Raw genomic sequence first — 18,852 nt, forward strand, 5'->3', positions numbered from 1 at the left:
CTTGATTCCCCTTCTTTGGGTAAAAGACTGTGTGCATCCACCCTATCCATCCCCCTCGTGATCCTACGCACCTCAATAAAATCACCCCTCAGCCACCTTACATTAAGCTCCATTAAACCCCTAACAATCAACAGACAGGATACAACTCAGCATCAAACTCACTGTCTGATAGCACTTCATACGCCTCGGCAATCTCCTTAAACTTGTTCTCTGCAACATCCTTGTTATCTGGGTTCTTGTCAGGGTGCCACCGTAGGGCCAGCTTCCGGTAACTGTAGGGGAGAGGGAAGGGAGCAAAGTGAGGAAGGTAGACACAAAAGGCTGGAGTAACTGAGCGGGACAGACACAACACCTCTGGAGAGAAGGAGTGGGTGACGTTTGGGGTCGAGACCTGAGGAAAGACATTCTTGCCATAGAGGGAGTACAGAGAAGGTTCACCAGATTGATTCCTGGGATGGCAGGACTTTCATATGAAGGAAGACTGGATAGACTCGGCTTGTACTCGCTGGAATTTAGAAGATTGAGGGGGAATCTTATAGAAACTTACAAAATTCTTAAGGGGTTGGACAGGCTAGATGCAGGAAGATTGTTCCCGATGTTGGGGAAGTCCAGAACAAGGGGTCACAATTTAAGGATAAGGGGGAAGTTTTTTAGGACCGAGATGAGAACGTTTTTTTTCACACAGAGTGGTGAATCTGTGGAATTCTCTGCCACAGAAGGTAGTTGAGGCCAGTTCATTGGCTATATTTAAGAGGGAGTTAGATGTGGTCCTTGTGGCTAAAGGGATCAGGGGGTATGGAGAGAAGGCAGGTACAGGATACTGAGTTGGATGATCAGCCATGATCATATTAGACAATAGACAATAGACAATAGGTGCAGGAGTATGCCATTCGGCCCTTTGAGCCCTCACCACCATTCAATGTAATTCACAACTCTGACTAAAAAATATTGAATATTGAATGGCGGTGCAGGCTCGAAGGGCCGAATGGCCTACTCCTGCACCTATTTTCTATGTTTCTATGTTTCTTCAGACTGAGAGTCAGGGGAGAGGGAGACTAGAGATATGGAAGGGTAAGGTGTGAAAAGGACAGATCAAACGACATGCCGATCAAGGAAATGCACAATGGTTCATAGTTGGCGCAGGGGATCAGTTTAGTTTATTGTCAAGTGTACCGAGGTAGTGAAAAGCTTTTGCTGCGTGCTATCCAATCAGTGGAAAGACAATACGTGATTACAATCGAGCCTTTTACAGTGTAGATACATGATAAGGGATTTACATTAAATGCAAAATAACGTCACTAAAGTCCAATCAAAGATTGTCCGAGGGTCACCAAAGAGACTAGATAGTAGTTTAATGTGGATGAGTGTGAGGTTATCCACTTTGGTGGTAAGAATAAGAAGGCAGATTATTATCTGAATGGTGTCAAGTTAGGAAAAGGGGACGTACAACGAGATCTGGGTGTCTTAGTGCATCAGTCACTGAAAGGAAGCATGCAGGTACAGCAGGCAGTGAAGAAAGCCAATGGAATGTTGGCCTTCATAGCAAGAGAAGTTTGGTATAGGAGCAAAGAGGTCCTTCTGCAGTTGTACAGGGCCTTAGTGAGACCGCACCTGGAGTACTGTGTGTAGTTTTGGTCTCCAAATTTGAGGAAGGATATTCTTGCTATTGAGGGCGTGCAGTGTAGGTTTACTAGGTTAATTCCCGGAATGGCGGGACTGTCATATGTTGAAAGACTGGAGCGGCTAGGCTTGTATGCACTAGAATTTAGAAGGATGAGAGGGGATCTTATTGAAACATATAAGATAATTAGGGGATTGGACACATTAGAGGCAGGAAACATGTTCCCAATGTTGGGGGAGTCCAGAACAAGGGGCCACAGTTTAAGAATAAGGGGTAGGCCATTTAGAACGGAGATGAGGAAGAACTTTTTCAGTCAGAGAGTGGTGAAGGTGTGGAATTCTCTGCCTCAGAAGGCAGTGGAGGCCAGTTCGTTGGATGCTTTCAAGAGAGAGCTGGATAGAGCTCTTAAGGATAGCAGAGTGAGGAGGTATGGGGAGAAGGCAGGAACGGGGTACTGATTGAGAGTGATCAGTCATGATCGCATTGAATGGCGGTGCTGGCTCGAAGGGCTGAATGGCCTACTCCTGCACCTATTGTCTATTGTCTATCTTATCGAAACATATGAGATTATTAAGGGGTTGGACACGTTAGAGGCAGGAAACATGTTCCCAATGTTGGGGGAGTCCAGAACCAGGGGCCACAGTTTAAGAATAAGGGGTAGGCCATTTAGAACGGAGATGAGGAAAAACTTTTTCAGTCAGAGAGTTGTAAATCTGTGGAATTCGCTGCCTCAGAAGGCAGTGGAGGCCAATGCTCTGAATGCATTCAAGATAGAGCTTGAAAGAGCCCTTAAGGATAGCGGAGTCAGGGGGTATGGGGAGAAGGCAGGAACGGGGTACTGATTGAGAATGATCAGCCATGATCACATTGAATGGCGGTGCTGGCTCGAAGGGCCGAATGGCCTCCTCCTGCACCTATTGTCTATTATTGAGATGAGAAAACATTTCTTCACACAGAGAGTCTGTGGAATTCTCTGCCACAGAAGGTAGTTGAGGCCAGTTCATTGGCTATATTTAAGAGGGAGTTAGATGTGGCCCTTTTTGCTAAAGGGATCAGGGGGTATGGAGAGAAGGCAGGTACAGGCTACTGAGCTGGAAAATGATCAGACATGATAATATTGAATGGCGGTGCAGGCTCGAAGGGCCGAATGGCCTACTCCTGCACCTATTTTCTATGTTTCTATGTTTCTATCTCTGGAGAGAAGGCCCAACTTTTCACACAAAGGTGGTTGGTGTATGGAACAAGTTGCAGAGGAGGGACTATTGCAACGTTTAAGAGACAATTAAATGGCTACATGAATAGGACAGGTCTGGAGGGATATGGGTCAAATGCAGACAGGTGGGACTAGTGTAGATGGGGCATGTTGGTCGGTGTGGGCAAGTTGGGCTGGAGGGCCTGTTTCCACGCTGTAAAACCCTATGACTCTGTGAGCATCATAAAGGGCTCCGAGTTCATCAATAGGAACACATTGTTATCACACGCCCTTCAGAAGCATCTGCACTCCCGGAGATGGTCATTGGGCATCTGGGGTGAAAGATAAGGTTCACACTTACGCTTTCTTAATGTCTTCTGGAGAAGAACTGCGAGGGATTCCCAAAATATTGTAGTAGTCCACCATTTCCACCACAGCTGCCGCCTTGCTGAGAAACAAAAGGCAACATGTTAGGTCCTCTCCTAACTTTACACCTTAGAGATACAGCGTGGAAACAGGCCCTTCGGCCAACCGAATCTGCGCCGACCAGCGATCCCCCCATACACTATCATTATGCTGCACACTAGGGACAATTTACAATCCTTACCGAAGCCAATTAACTTGCAAACTTGTACGTCTTTGGAGCATGGGAGGAAACCAGAGCATCTAGAGAAAAACTACGTTGTCACAGGGAGAACATACAAACTCCATACAGATAGCACCCAGAGTCAGGTATGTGTAGGAAGGAACAGCAGGTAATGGTTCAAACCGAAGATAGAGGTTGGTTTGTGTGATGGTCTGGGCTGCCTCCACAATGCTCTTCAGTTTCTTGTGGTCTTGGGTGGAGCAGTTCCCAAACTGGGCTGTGATGCATTCAGATAAAATGCTTTCTCCGGCGCATCAATAGAAGTTGGTGAGAGTTGTAGGGGACATGACGAACCTCCCAAGTCTTCTCAGGAAGGAGAGGCGTTGGTATTCTTTCTGAAGGTCATATGGTATAGGAGTTGAATTAGGCCATTTGGCCCATCAAGTCTACTCCGCCATTCAATCATGGCTGATCTATCTCTCCCTCCTAACCCCATTCTCCTGCCTTCTCCCCATAACCATTGACACCTGTACTAATCAAGAATCTACCTATCTCTGCCTTAAAAAAACTAGCCTCCACAGCCTTCTGTGGCAAAGAATTCCACAGATTCACCGCCCTCTGACGAAAGAAATTTCTCCTCATCTCCTTCCTAAAAAGAACGCCCTTTAATTCTAAGGCTGTGACCTCTAGTCCTAGACTCTCCCACTAGTGGAAACATCCTCTCCACATCCACTCCATCCTAGTCTTGGTCGTTGCTTCGATATGGATGGTCCAGGACAGAAGGCAGTGGAGAAAGCTAATGGCATGTTGGCCTTCGTTGCGAGATAATTTGAGTTTAGGAGCAAGGAGGTCCTACTGCAGGCCCCCGGTGAGACTGCACCTGGAGTATTGTGTGCAATTTTGGTCTCCTAATTTAAGGAAGGACATCCTTGTAATTGAGGCAGTGCAGCGTAGATTCACGAGATTTAACCCTGGGATGGCAGGACTGTCATATGAGGAAAGATTGAAAAGACTGGGTTTGTATTCACTGGAGTTTAGAAGGATGAGAGGGGATCTTATAGAGACGTATATAAAATTATAAAAGCACTGGACAATTTGGATGCAGGAAAAATGTTCCCAATGTTGGGGGAGTCCAGAACCAGGGGCCACAGTCTTAGAATAAAGGGGAGGCCATTTAAAACTGACGTGAGAAGGAACTTTTTCACCCAGAGAGTTGTGAATTTATGGAATTCTCTGCCACAGAGGGCAGTGGAGGCCAAAACACTGTTTGAATTCAAGAGAGTTAGATAAAGCTCTAGGGGCTAGTGGGATCAAGGGATATGGGGAGAAGTTGGGCACTGATTGAGGATGATCAGCCAGGTTACTGATTGTGGATGATCAGCCATGATCACAATGAATGGCGGTGCTGGCTCGAAGGGCCGAATGGCCTCCTCCTGCACCTATTTTCTATGTTTTCTATGTTCTATGATATGGGGAAAAAGCAGAAAAGGGGTACTGATTATAGATGATCAGCCATGATCATATTGGATGGCAGTACTGGCTTGAAGGGCCGAATGGCCTACTCCTGCACCTATTTTTCTATTAATCTATTTTTCAATTATATTTACTCTGAGGAACTTGAAGATTTCAACTTTATAATCTTTATAATGCTGGTGGCCGAGCCAAGGCCTCTCACCTTAAACCTATGCCCTCTAGTTCTTGTTTCCCTGTCCTTTGTGTCTTAAAGACACTGGAGAGATCTGCCGAGACCATTGAGATTCTCAATGCCTCTCCAGCAGTTCACAGGTGGGCAGTGGATTCATGACGTGGGTGTGATTGGTTGTTGCATTTCCAACAGTGGAACTAGGACAGTACATTAATGACAACCGTAAAGGACAAATGCTGAAAATAAATGCTGAGCTCACCAGCGACGTTCACATCATGCTAAATAAATGTAATTTATAGTTTAGAGATACAGTGCGGAAACAGGCCCTTCGGCCCACCGAGTCCACACCGACCAGCGATCCCCCCCCCCGTACACTTGCACTATCCTACACACAAGGGACAATTTACAATTTACAGAAGCCAAATTAACCTAAAAAACCTGTGCGTCTTTGGAGTGTGGGAGGAAACCAGAGCACCCAGAGAAAACCAACGCAGGTCACGGGGAGAACGTGCAAACTCCGTACAGACAGCACCCGTAGTCAGGATCGAACCAGGGTCTATGGCGCTGTGAGGCAGCAGCTCTACCGCCGCGCCACTGCATCACCCAAAAGTTTAAAGAAATTCCCTTGCGATGGTTTAATCCATAAAAGTTCTATTTAAAGCCACAAGTCACTTCATTTTTTGAGTAGAATCCTGTGCTGCTATTTTCATTCTCTGAGGATCACGTCTGTGGTAAGCAGCTATTTATAACCACAGAACTGTCACACTAATCAAGCCTGGTTGCCGCACTGCCCATCCACTCTCAGCAGTGTACTACTTATCCCTGACATTGACACAAAGTGCAGGAATAACTCAGCAAGACAGGCAGCATGTCTGGAGAGAAGGAATGGATGATGTTTTGGGTCGAGACCCTTCTTCAGACTGAGAGTCAGGGGAAACATAGAAAATAGGTGCAGGAGTAGGCCATTCGGCCCTTCGAGCCTGCAGCATCATTCAATATGATCATGGCTGATCATCCAACTCAGTATCCTATGCCTACTGAAGCCTATGCCTACAGAACCTGCCTTCTCTCCATACCCCCTGATCCCTTTAGCCACAAGGGCCCCATCTAACTCCCTCTTAAATATAGCCAATGAACTGGCCTCAACTACCCTCTGTGGCAGAAAATTCCACAGATTCACCACTCTCTGTGTGAAAAAAATCTTTCTCATCTCGGTCCTAAAAGACTACCCCCTTATCCTTAAACTGTGACCCTTTGTTCTGGACTTCCCCAACATCGGGAATAATCTTCCCGCATCTAGCCTGTCCAACCCCTTAAGAATTTTGTAAGTTTCTATAAGATCCCCCCTCAATCTTCTAAATTCCAGTGAGTACAAACCGAGTCTATCCAGTCTTTCTTCATATGAAAGTCCTGCCATCCCAGGAATCAATCTGGTGAACCTTCTCTGTACTCCCTCTATGGCAAGAATGTCTTTCCTCAGATTAGGAGACCAAAACTGTACGCAATACTCCAGGTGTGGTCTCACCAATGCCCTGTACAACTGAAGCAGAACCTCCCTGCTCCTATACTCAAATCCCCTCGCTATGAATGCCAACATACCATTCGCTTTCTTCACTACCTGCTGCACCTGCATGCCTACTTTGAATGACTGGTGTACCAGGACACCCAGGTCTCGTTACATCTCCCCTTTTCCTAATCGGCCAACATTCAGATAATAGTCTGCTTTCCTGTTCTTGCCACCAAAGTGGATAACCTCACATTTATCCACATTATACTGCATCTGCCATGCATTTGCCCACTCATCTAACCTATCCAAGGGGGGAGATACATAGATAAGGAACTGTAAGGTGTGAGAACGAGACATCAAAGAGGGTGGAGATCAATGATCTTGATCTCCACTCCCTTTGATGTCTCATTCTCACACCTTACATCTCTGTATTTCCTTGATCTCCATCCACTTGGATGTCTCGTTCCCACACCTTACACTTCCTTATCTCTGTATCTCCCCCTCCCCTGACTCTCATTTAAGAAGGGTCTCGACCCGAAACATCACCCATTCCTTCTCTCCGCAGATGCTGCCTGTCCCGCTGAGTTACTCCAGCATTTTGTGTCTATCTTCCTTTTAAACCAGCATCTGCAGTTCCTTCCTTCACTTATCCCTGGCACCCTGGCTAGGCTGTGACTCACCACACCGGCAGGTCAATAGACAATAGACAATAGGTGCAGGAGTAGGCCATTCGGCCCTTTGAGCCAGCACCGACATTCATTGTGATCATGGCTGATCATCCACAATCAGTACCCCATTCCTGCCTTCTCCCCATATCCCTTGACTCCATTATCTTAAAGAGCTCTATCTAACTCTCTCGTGAAAGCATCCAGAGAATTGGCCTCCACTGCTTTCTGAGGCAGAGAATTCCACAGATTCACAACTCTCTGAGTGAAAAGGTTTTTCATCATCTCCGTTCTAAATGGCCTACCCCTTATTCTTAAACTGTGGCCCCTGGTTCTGGACTCCCCCAACATCGGGAACATGTTTCCTGCCTCTAGCGTGTCCAATCCCTTAATAATATTATATGTTTCAATAAGATCCTCTCTCATCCTTGTAAATTCCAGCCTATACATGCCCAGCCGCTCCATTCTTTCAACATATGACAGTCCCGCCATCCCGGGAATTAACCTGGGGTGAACCTACGCTGCACTCCCTCAATAGCAAAAATGTCCTTCCTCAAATTTGGAGGTCAATCAAGGGAAGGAACAGAGGACGATAGACACAGCATTCTGGAGTAACTCATCGGGTCAACTTTTCTGGTGAAAAGGAATGGGTGACATTTCGGGTCAGAACCTCGAATCACTCCAAAGGCTTGGCATAGGCCACGCTGGACTAAACCAAAGTGTTCAGCGAAATGATTGCCAAGTCAACACAGGCATAAACCAGCATCTGCAGTTCCTTCCTATACCATACCAGGAAGACCAGGATTGCCTGAGAAAGGTTGGACAGGCCAGCCCTGCATCCACTGGACTCAAGATGAGTACTTAATTCCTTAGAATCTCGGAGGTCTTGAGAAAAACAGAGTGTTTTCATGGAGAAACTGGACAGGGAAGGTTTCATATAAACATAGAAAATAGGTGCAGGAGTAGGTCATTCGGCCCTTTGAGCCAGCACCGCCATTCAATATGATCACGGCTGATCATCCAAAATCAGTACCCCGTTCCTGCTTTTTCCTCATATCCCTTGATTCCATTAGCCCTAAGAGCTCTATCTAACTCTCTCTTGAAAACTTCCAGTGAATTGGCCTCCACTGCCTGCTGTGGCAGAGAATTCCACAGATTCACAACTCGGGTTTAGGCAAACATACCATATGCCTTCTTTACCACTCAATCTATTTGTTTAGAATTTATTTTAGCGTTTTGAGATACAGCAGGGAAACCGTCCTTTCGGGTTTAGGATTGAGGTTATTATTGTCACGTGTGCTGAGGTACAGTGTAAAGCTTTGTTTTGCATGCTATGCAATCAGATCAGATAATACTATACATAAATACAATCCAGCCAAACTCAAGTACAATAGGTAGAGCAATGGGGAAGATACAGAGTGCAGAATATAGTTCTCAGCATCGTAGCGCATCAGTTCCACAGACAAAGTCCAATGTCCGCAATGGGGTAGAGGTGAATCGGACAGCACCCTAGCTTATGGAAGGGCCGTTCAGAAGCCTGATGACGGAGGGGAAAAAGCTGTTCCTGAGTCTGGTGGTGCCCACTTTCAGTGAGAAATGGGAGCAGGGAGAAGACGGAATGACCAGGGTGGGACAAGCCTTTGATTATAGGAAAAAAAACTGCAGATGCTGGTTTAAATCGAAAGTAGACACAAAATGTTGGAGAAGAAGGGTCTTGACCCGAAATGTCACCCATTCCTTCTCTCCTGAGATGCTGCCTGACCCACTGAGTTACTCCAGCATTTTTGTCTACCCAAGTCTTTGATTATTTTGGCTGGTTTTCTGAGCAGGGTTAGTTAGAGTTGCTGCCTCATAGCGCCAGGGTACAATCCTGACCACCGGTGCTGCCTGTTCGGAGTTTGCACGCTCTCACTGTGACCGCGTTTTTTTTTTCCGGGTGCTCCGGATTCCTCCCACACAAAGAATCACCGGTGCTAGGAAACACTGATGAATCTCTGCCTCAAAATGGCAGCCAGCATCGTCAGAGGTCCACACCACCCTGGCCATGCTCTCGTTTTACTCCTGCCATCAGGAAGAAGGTACAGGAGCCTGAAAACTATCACGTCCGGGTTCAGGAACAGCTTTTTCCCGACAGCCATCAGGCTATTAAACTCTATGACCTCTAAATAAGCTCCTAGCTACATAGACTTAAAGCATTGTTTTTATCTCTATATATATATATTTCAATATTTATTTATGCGTGTGTGCGTGTGTGTATGTGTGTGTGTGTATATATATATATCCGTGTGTGTGTGTATAGACACAAAAAGCTGGAGTAACTCAGCGGGACAGGCAGCATCTCTGGAGAGAAGGAATGGGTGACGTTTCGGGTCGAGACCCTTCATCAGCCTGTGTAGGTGAATATGTGTGTGTGTGTGTATATATACATACACACACACACACACTTAGTGCATTCAGAAAGTATTCAGACCCCTTCATTTTTTCCACATTTTGTTACGTTACAGCCTTATTTTTAAATGGACTAAATTCTTTTTTTTTTATCATCAATCTACACACAATGCCCCATAATAAAAAAATGAAAACAGGTGTTTAGAAATTTTTGCAAAGTAATTAAAAATAAATAACTGAAATATCACATTTACACAAGTATTCAGACCCTTTACTCAGTACTTTGTTGAGGCACCTTTGGCAGCGATTACAGCCTCAAGTCTTGGGTGTGACGCCACAAGCTTGACACACCTGCATTTGGGTAATTTTTCCTATTCTTCTCTGCAGATCCTCTCAAGCTCTGTCAGGTTGGATGGGGAGTGTCGATGCACAGAGATGGTCGATCGGGTTCAAGTCCGGGCTCTGGCTGGGCCACTCAAGGACATTCACAGACTTGTCACAAAGCCACTCCTGCGTTGTCTTGGCTGTGTGCTTAGGATCATTGTCCTGTTGGAAGGTGAACCTCCGCCTTCCAGAACGCTCTGGAGCAGGTTTTCATCAAGGATCTCTCTGTACTTTGCTCCGTTCATCTTTCCCTCGATCCTTACTAGTCTCCCAGTTCCTGCCGCTGAAAAACATCCCCACAGCATGATGCTACCACCACCATGCTTCACCGTAGGTATGGTATTGGCCAGGTGATGAGTGGTGCCGCTTGGCATTCAGGCCAAAGAGTTCAATCTTGGTTTCATCAGACCAGAGAATCTTGTTTCTCATGGTCTGAGAGTCCTTTAGGTGCCTTTTGGCAAACTCCAAGCGGGCTGTCATGTGCCTTTTACTGAGGAGTGGCTTCCATCTGGCCACTCTACCATAAAGGCCATTTAAGAATGATGGAGGCCACTGTGCTCTTCGGGACCTGCAATGCTGCAGAAATTGTTTTATACCCTTCCCCAGATCTGTGTCTCGACACAATCCTGTCTCGGAGGTCTATGGACAATTCCTTCGTCTTCATGGCTTGGTTTTTGCTCTGACATGCACTGTCAACTGTGGGACCTTATATAGATAGGTGTGTGCCTTTACAAATCATGTCCAATCAATTTAATTTACCACTGGTGGACTCCAATTAAATTGTAGAAACATCTTAAGGATAATCAATGGAAACAGGATGAACATAAACTCAATTTTGAGTGTCTGAATACCTATGTAAATGTGATATTTCAGTTATTTCTTTTTAATTACTTTGTAAAAATTTCTAAACACCTGTTTTCATTTTTTATTGTGGGGTATTGTGTGTAGATTGATGAGGGGAAAAAAAGAATTTAATCCATTTTAAAATAAGGTTGTAAGGTAGCAAAATGTAGAAAAAGTGAAGGGGACTGAATACTTTCTGAATGCACTGTATATATATAGACACACACTCACACATATATACACGTATATTTATGTGTGTGTGTATATATATATATATAAATAGACACACACACACATATATACACACACAGGGTCATAGAGTGATACAGTGTGGAAACAGGCCCTTCAGCCCAACTTGCCAACACCGGCCAACATGTCTCATTTAACTAGTCCCAAATTGGTCCATATCCCTCCAAATCTGTCCTATCCATGTACCTGTCTAACAGCTTCTTAAACTTTGGGATAGTCCCTGCCTCAACTTCCCCTCTGGCAGCTCATTCCATACACCCACCACCCTTTGTGTGGACAAGTTACTCCCTCGGATTCTTATTAAATCCTTTCCCCTTCACCTTGAACCTATGTCCTCTGCTCCTCGATACACCTACTCTGGGCAAGAGATTCTGTTCTGTGCATTTACCCAATCTATTCCTCTCATGATTTTATACACCTCTATAAGATCACCCCTCATCCTCCTGCGCTCCAGGGAATAGAGACCCAGCCTACTCAACCTCTCCCTGTAGCTCACACCCTCTAGTCCTGGCAACATCCTCGTAAATCCGGCAACATCCTCGTAAATCTGAACTTTTTTTGCGGTTTATTATGGGTTATACAGAGTACTATGTTTACATATCTGTTGTGCTGCCAAAAGTAAGAACTTTTAAATAAGTCGATCCGAAACGTCACCCATTCCTTCTCTCCAGAGATACTGGCTGTCCCGCTGAGTTACTCCAACCTTTTGTGTCTATCTTCTAAGAATTTCATTGTTCCGTTTCAGGACCTATGACAATAAAAGATTCTTGGGGTTCCATCCATCGATTGTTGAAAGTGGCAACACAAGTGGACAGGGTGGTGAAGGCGCCATTTGGCACACCTGCCATCGCAAGTAGGGATTCAGAATTGAAAAGTTGGGACGTCATGATGCAACTTTACAAAGCACTGGTTAAATAAACTGCACTAAAGATAGACACAAAGTGCCTTAGTAACTCAGTCGGTCAGGCAGCATGGAGAAAAATGATAGGTGACGATTCAATAGACAATAGACAATAGGTGCAGGAGTAGGCCATTTGGCCCTTCGAGCCAGCACCACCATTTAATGTGATCATGGCTGATCATGCTTAATCAGTACCCCGTTCCTGCCCTCTCCCCATACCCCCTGATTCCGCTATCCTTAAGAGCTCTATCTAGCTCTCTCTTGAATGCATTCAGAGACTTGGCCTCCACTGCCTTCTGAGGCAGTGAATTCAACAGATTTACAACTCTCTGACTAAAAAAGTTTTTCCTCATCTCTGTTCTAAATTGCCTACCCCTTATTCTTAAACTGTGGCCCCTGGTTCTGGACTCCCCCAACATTGGGAACATTTTTCCTGCCTCTAACGTGTCCAACCCCTTAATAATCTTATGTGTTTCGATAAGATCCCCTCTCATCCTTCTAAATTCCAGTGTATACAAGCCGAGCCGCTCCAGTCTTTCAACATATGACAGTCCCGCCATTCCGGGAATTAACCTAGTGAACCTACGCTGCACGCCCTCAATAGCAAGAACATCCTTCCTCAAATTTGGAGACCAAAACTGCACACAGTACTCCAGGTGCGGTCTCACTAAGGGCCCTGTACAACTGCAGAAGGACCTCTTTGCTCCTATACTCAACTCATCTTGTTATGAAGGCCAACATTCCATTGGCTTTCTTCACTGCCTGCTGTACCAGCATGCTTCCTTTCAGTGATTGATGCACTAGGACACCCAGATCTCGTTGTACGCCCTCTTTTCCTAACTTGACACCATTCAGATAATAATCTGCCTTCCTATTCTTACCACCAAAGTGGATAACCTCACACTTATCCACATTAAACTGCATCTGCCATGCATCCACCCACTCACACAACCTGTCCAAGTCACCCTGCAACCTCATAGCATCTTCCTCACAGTTCACACTACCACCCAGCTTTGTATCATCTGCAAATTTGCTAATTGTACTTTTAATCCCTTCATCCAAGTCATCAATGTATATTGTAAATAGCTGCGGTCCCAGCACCGAGCCTTGCGGTACCCCACTAGTTACTGCCTGCCATTATGAAAGGGACCCATTTATCCCCACTCTTTGCTTTCTGTCTGTCAACCAATTTTCTATCCATGTCAGTACCCTACCTCCAATACCATGTGCTCTAATTTTGCCCACCAATCTCCTATGTGGGACCTTGTCGAAGGCTTTCCGAAAGTCGAGGTACACCACATCCACCGGCTCTCCCCAGTCAATTTTCCTAGTTACATCCTCAAAAAATTCCAGAAGATTAGTCAAGCATGATTTCCCCTTCGTAAATCCATGCTGACTCGGAACGATCCTGTTACTGCTATCCAAATGCTCCGCAATTTCGTCTTTTATATTTGACTCCAGCATCTTCCCCACCACTGATGTCAGACTAACTGGTCTATAATTACCCGTTTTCTCTCTCCCTCCTTTCTTAAAAAGTGGGATAACATTAGCTCAGAATGCTGGGGGGGGGGGAGGGGAATGTTATGTTATGTTAGTCCCTCGTCCCCATCCTGTCCTCCTCTCCCCACTCCCCTCCTCTCCCCTTCATCTCTCTCCCCCTCTCCCTTTCCCTCTCCCCACTCCCTTTCCCCATCTCTCTCCTCTCTCCTCAGCCCTCATTTCTCTCCCTTACCTCCCCTCTCTCCCTTATCCTTCTCCTCTTCACCTTCCTCCCAATCCCTCTCCCCATAGGTCCCCTCTCCTCTCCTCCCTCCATCCCCCTACCTCCTCTCTCCCCTCCCTTTCCACTACCCATACCTCTTCCCACTCCTCACCCTCCCATCCCCCCACCCTCTGCCCCCTCCCTTTCACTCTCCCCCTTCCCCCCTCTCTCTCCAACCCTCTTCACTACCTCTCCTCCTCCTCTCTCCCTCCCTACCCCCTCCCCCTCTCTCTCCTCTCTCCCTCCCCCTCTCCCTCCCCACCCCCTCCCCCCTCTCTCTCCTTCCCCACCCCCTCCCTACCCCCTACCCCCTCTCTCTCCCTCCCCACCCCCTCCCCTACCCCTTCTCTCTCCCTCCCTAGCCCCCCTCTCTCCCTCCATACCCCTCCCCCTCCCTTCTCTCTCTCCCTCCTCTCTCCCCTCCCCCCCCCTCTCTCCCCAACCCTCCACTACCTCCCCCATCTCTCTCTCCCTCACCCCTCCCTCACCACCCCCCTCAACCCTCTCTCCCTTCCCTACCCACCCCCCCCCCCCTCCATCTCTCCCCTCTCCTACCTGTCGCGGTGCCGGCTCTCTGCTCCCTCCCTCCTCCCGCCGCCGCCACCGCGTCACTCTCTGATCTCACCGCCGACGTCGACAATAAAGCCGCAGAAACGTCCAGAAACATCCTCCTCCCCTTCCCCCCCCTCCCCCTCCCCCACTCCCCTCCCCCTCCCCCACTCCCCTCCCCCTCCCCCACCCCCCTCCCCCCTCCCCCACTCCCCTCCCCCTCCCCCACTCCCCTCCCCCTCCCCCACTCCCCTCCCCCTCCCCCACTCCCCTCCCCCTCCCCCACTCCCCTCCCCCTCCCCACTCCCCTCCCCCTCCCCCACTCCCCTCGCTCCCCCACTCCCCTCCCCCTCCCCCACTCCCCTCCCCCTCCCCCACTCCCCTCGCTCCCCCACTCCCCACTCCCCTCCCCCTCCCCCACTCCCCTCGCTCCCCCACTCCCCTCCCCCACTCCCCCCTCCCCCACTCCCCCCCTCCCCCCCACTCCACTCCCCCACTCCCCTCCCCCACTCCCCTCCCCCACTCCCCACTCCCCTCCCCCACTCCACTCCCCCACTCCCCACTCCCCTCCCCCACACCCCACTCCCCTCCCCCACTCCCCACTCCCCTCCCCCCTCCCCTCCCCCACTCCCCACTCCCCTCCCCCACTCCACACCCCCACTCCCCTCCCCCACTCCCCTCCCCCACACCCCTCCCCCCACTCCCACTCCCCTCCCCCACTCCCCTCCCCCACTCCCCACTCCCCTCCCCCACACCCCTCCCCCTCCCCCACTCCCCACTCCCCTCCCCCACTCCCCTCCCCCTCCCCCACTCCCCTCCCCCTCCCCACTCCCCTCCCCCCCCCCCACTCCCCTCCCCCACTCCCCTCCCCCACTCCCCTCGCTCCCCCACCTCCCCTCCCCCTCCCCCCCTCCCCACCTCCCCTCCCCCCTCCCCCACTCCCCTCCCCCCTCCTCCCCCTCCCCCCCTCCCCCTCCCCCTCCCCCACTCCCCTCCCCCTCCCCCACTCCCCCTCCCCCCCTCCCCCACTCCCCTCCCCCCCTCCCCCTCCCCCCACTCCCCTCCCCCCTCCCCCACCCCCCTCCCCACTACCCTCCCCCACTCCCCTCCCCCCCTCCACTCCCCTCCCCCACTCCCCTCCCCCACTCCCCCCCCCCCCCACTCCCCCTCCCCCACTCCCCTCCCCCCCCCCCCCCCCACCCCCACTCCCCTCCCCACTCCCCTCCCCCACTCCCCCTCCCCCACTCCCCTCCCCCACCCCCCACTCCCCTCCCCCACTACCCTCCCCCACTCCCCCTCCCCCACTCCCCTCCCCCCTCCCCCACTCCCCCACTCCCCTCCCCCCACTCCCCTCCCTCCTCCCCCACTCCCCTCCCCCACTCACCTCCCCCCTCCCCCACTCCCCTCCCCCTCCCCCACTCCCCTCCCCCACTCCCCTCCCCCTCCCCCTCCCCCACTCCCCTCCCCCTCCCCCACTCCCCCTCCCCCACTCCCCTCCCCCTCCCCCCACTCCCCTCCCCCTCCCCCCACCCCCTCCCCCCTCCCCCTCCCCCACTCCCCCTCCCCCTCCCCCACTCCCCTCCCCCCTCCCCCACCCCCACACCCCTCCCCCTCCCCCACTCCCCTTCCCCCTCCTCCTCCCCCCTCCCCCTCCCCCACTCCCACCCCCCACTCCCCTCCCCCACTCCCTCCCCCACTCCCCTCCCCCCTCCCCCTCCCCCACTCCCCTCCCCCCTCCCCCACTCCCCTCCCCCCCTCCCCCTCCCCCCACTCCCCTCCCCTCCCCCACTCCCCTCCCCCACTCCCCCACCCCCACTCCCCTCCCCCACTCCCCCTCCCCCTCCCCCACTCCCCCCCACTCCCCCCCCCCTCCCCCCTCCCCCTCCCCACTCCCCTCCCCCACTCCCCTCCCCTCCCCCTCCCCCCCCCCCCTCCCCTACCCCCTCCCCCTCCCCCTCCCCCCTCCCCCTCTCCCCTCCCCCCCACTCCCCTACCCCACCCCCTCCCCCACTCCCCTCCCTCCTCCCCCTCCCCCACTCCCCTCCCCCACTCCCCTCCCCCACTCCCCTCCCCCTCCCCCACTCCCCTCCCCCACTCCCCTCCCCCCTCCCCCTCCCCCACTCCCCTCCCCCTCCCCCTCCCCCTCCCCTCCCCCTCCCCCTTCCCCACTCCCCTCCCCCACTCCCCTCCCCCTCCCCCACTCCCCTCCCCCAATCCCCTCCCCCCTCCCCCTCCCCCACTCCCCTCCCCCTCCCCCCACTCCCCTCCCCCACTCCCCTCCCCCCACTCCCCTCCCCCTCCCCCACTCCCCCTCCCCCACTCCCCTCCCCTCCCCCACTCCCCTCCCCCCTCCCCTCCCCCACTCCCCTCCCCCACTCCCCTCCCCCCACTACCCTCCCACTCCCCTCCCCCTCCCCCACTCCCCCTCCCCCACTCCCCTCCCCCACTCCCCTCCCCCACTCCCCTCCCCCCTCCCCCCACTCCCCTCCCCCACTCCCCTCCCCCACTCCCCTCCCCCTCCCCCACTCCCCTCCCCCCTCCCCCACTCCCCTCCCCTCCCCCCTCCCCCCCACCCCCTCCCCTCCCCCTCCCCACTCCCCACCCCTCCCCCACTACCCTCCCCCACTCCCCTCCCCCCTCCCCCACTCCCCTCCCCCACTCCCCTCCCCCCTCCCCCTCTCCCCTCCCCCCCACTCCCCTACCCCACCCCCTCCCCCACTCCCCCTCCCTCCTCCCCCTCCCCCACTCCCCTCCCCCACTCCCCTCCCCCTCCCCACTCCCCTCCCCCACTCCCCTCCCCCTCCCCCTCCCCACTCCCCTCCCCCTCCCCCTCCCCCACTCCCCTCCCCTCCCCCCTTCCCCACTCCCCTCCCCCACTCCCCTCCTCCTCCCCCACTCCCCTCCCCCACTCCCCTCCCCCACTCCCCTCCCCCCTCCCCCTCCCCCACTCCCCTCCCCTCCCCCACTCCCCTCCCCCACTCCCTCCCCCACTCCCCTCCCCCACTCCCCCTCCCACACTCCCCTCCCCCCTCCCCCTCCCCCTCCCCCACTCCCCTCCCCCACTCCCCTCCCCACTCACTCCCCCACTCCCCTCCCACTCCCCTCCCCCCTCCCCCACTCCCCTCCCCCACTCCCCTCCCCCACTCCCCTCCCCCCTCCCCCCCCACTCCCCTCCCCCACTCCCCTCCCCACTCCCCTCCCCTCCCCCACTCCCCTCCCCCACTCCCCTCCCCCCTCCCCCACTCCCCTCCCCCACTCCCCTCCCTCCTCCCCCTCCCCCACTCCCCTCCCCCCTCCCCCACTCCCCTCCCCCACTCCCCTCCCTCCTCCCCTCCCCACTCCCCTCCCCACCCCCTCCCCACTCCCCTCCCCCACCCCCTCCCACTCCTCCCCCACTCCCCTCCCCCACTCCCCTCCCCCACTCCCCTCCCCCCTCCCCCTCCCCCACTCCCCTCCCCCACTCCCCCCTCCCCCCCTCCCCCTCCCCCACTCCCCTCCCCTCCCCACTCCCCCCCACTCCCCTCCCCCACTCCCCTCCCCCCTCCCCCTCCCCCACTCCCCCTCCCCCACTCCCCTCCCCCTCCCCCTCCCCCTCCCCCACTCCCCTCCCCCCTCCCCCTCCCCCACTCCCCTCCCCCACCTCCTCTCCCACTCCCCTCCCCCTCCCCCACTCCCCTCCCCCACTCCCCTCCCCCCTCCCCCCCACTCCCCTCCCCCACTCCCCTCCCCCTCCCCCACTCCCCTCCCCCCTCCCCCACTCCCCTCCCCCCTCCCCCACTCCCCTCCCCCACTCCCCTCCCTCCTCCCCTCCCCCACTCCCCTCCCCCACTCCCCTCCCCACTCCCCCTCCCTCCCCCTCCCCCACTCCCCTCCCCCACTCCCCTCCCTCCTCCCCTCCCCCACTCCCCTCCCCCCACTCCGCTCCCCCACTCCCTCCCTCCTCCCCTCCCCCACTCCCCCTCCCTCCTCCCCTCCCCCACTCCCCTCCCTCCTCCCCTCCCCCACTCCCCTCCCCCACTCCCCTCCCCCCACTCCCCTCCCCCACTCCTCCCCCTCCTCCCCCTCTCCCACTCTCCCCTCCACCACTCTCCCCTCCCCCCTCTCCCTACTCCCCACTCCCCTCCCCCACTCCCCTCCCCCTCCTCTCCCCATCTCCCTCTCCCTACTCCCCTCCCTCCTCCCCCACTCCCCTCCCCACTCCCCTCCTCCTCCCCCTCCCCCACTCCCCTCCCCCACTCCCCTCCCCCACTCCCCTCCTCCTCCCCTCCCCCACTCCCCTCCCCCACTCCCCCCACCTCCCCCTCCCCCACTCCCCTCGCCCACTCCCCTCCCTCCTCCCCCTCCCCATCTCCCTCTCCCTACTCCCCTCCCCCACTCCCTACTCCCCTCCCCCACTCCCCTCCTCCTCCCAATCCCCCACTCCCCTCCCCCACTCCCCTCCCCCTCCTCTCCCCATCTCCCTCTCCCTACTCCCCCTCCCCCACTCCCTACTCCCCCTCCCCCACTCCCCTCCTCCCCCTCTCCCACTCTCCCCTCCACCACTCTCCCCTCCCCCCTCTC

General features: G+C 53.9%; 1 protein-coding gene across 4 annotated transcripts in view; it reads right to left on the reverse strand.

Moving 5' to 3' along the window:
- Nucleotides 1-14,348, reverse strand: part of dnajb2 (DnaJ heat shock protein family (Hsp40) member B2) — a 47,161-nt gene extending 32,813 nt beyond the window's left edge. For 2 of the 4 annotated variants that reach the window (XM_078403265.1, XM_078403262.1), the window contains exons 1-3: nucleotides 14,299-14,348; nucleotides 3,175-3,261; nucleotides 163-272 (exon numbers count right to left, since the gene is read on the reverse strand). In XM_078403265.1, coding sequence (XP_078259391.1) covers nucleotides 163-272; nucleotides 3,175-3,239 — 175 coding nt within the window. In that variant the 5' untranslated portion in view covers nucleotides 3,240-3,261; nucleotides 14,299-14,348. Of the gene's footprint in view, nucleotides 1-162; nucleotides 273-3,174; nucleotides 3,262-13,195; nucleotides 13,294-14,298 lie in introns of those variants that run through there. The other 2 variants (XM_078403264.1, XM_078403263.1) reach the window with 2 other exon arrangements.
- Between the last annotated feature and the right edge of the window lie 4,504 nt (nucleotides 14,349-18,852).

The sequence above is a fragment of the Rhinoraja longicauda genome, chromosome 8, assembly GCF_053455715.1.
Source record: "Rhinoraja longicauda isolate Sanriku21f chromosome 8, sRhiLon1.1, whole genome shotgun sequence".
NCBI lineage: Eukaryota > Metazoa > Chordata > Chondrichthyes > Rajiformes > Arhynchobatidae > Rhinoraja > Rhinoraja longicauda.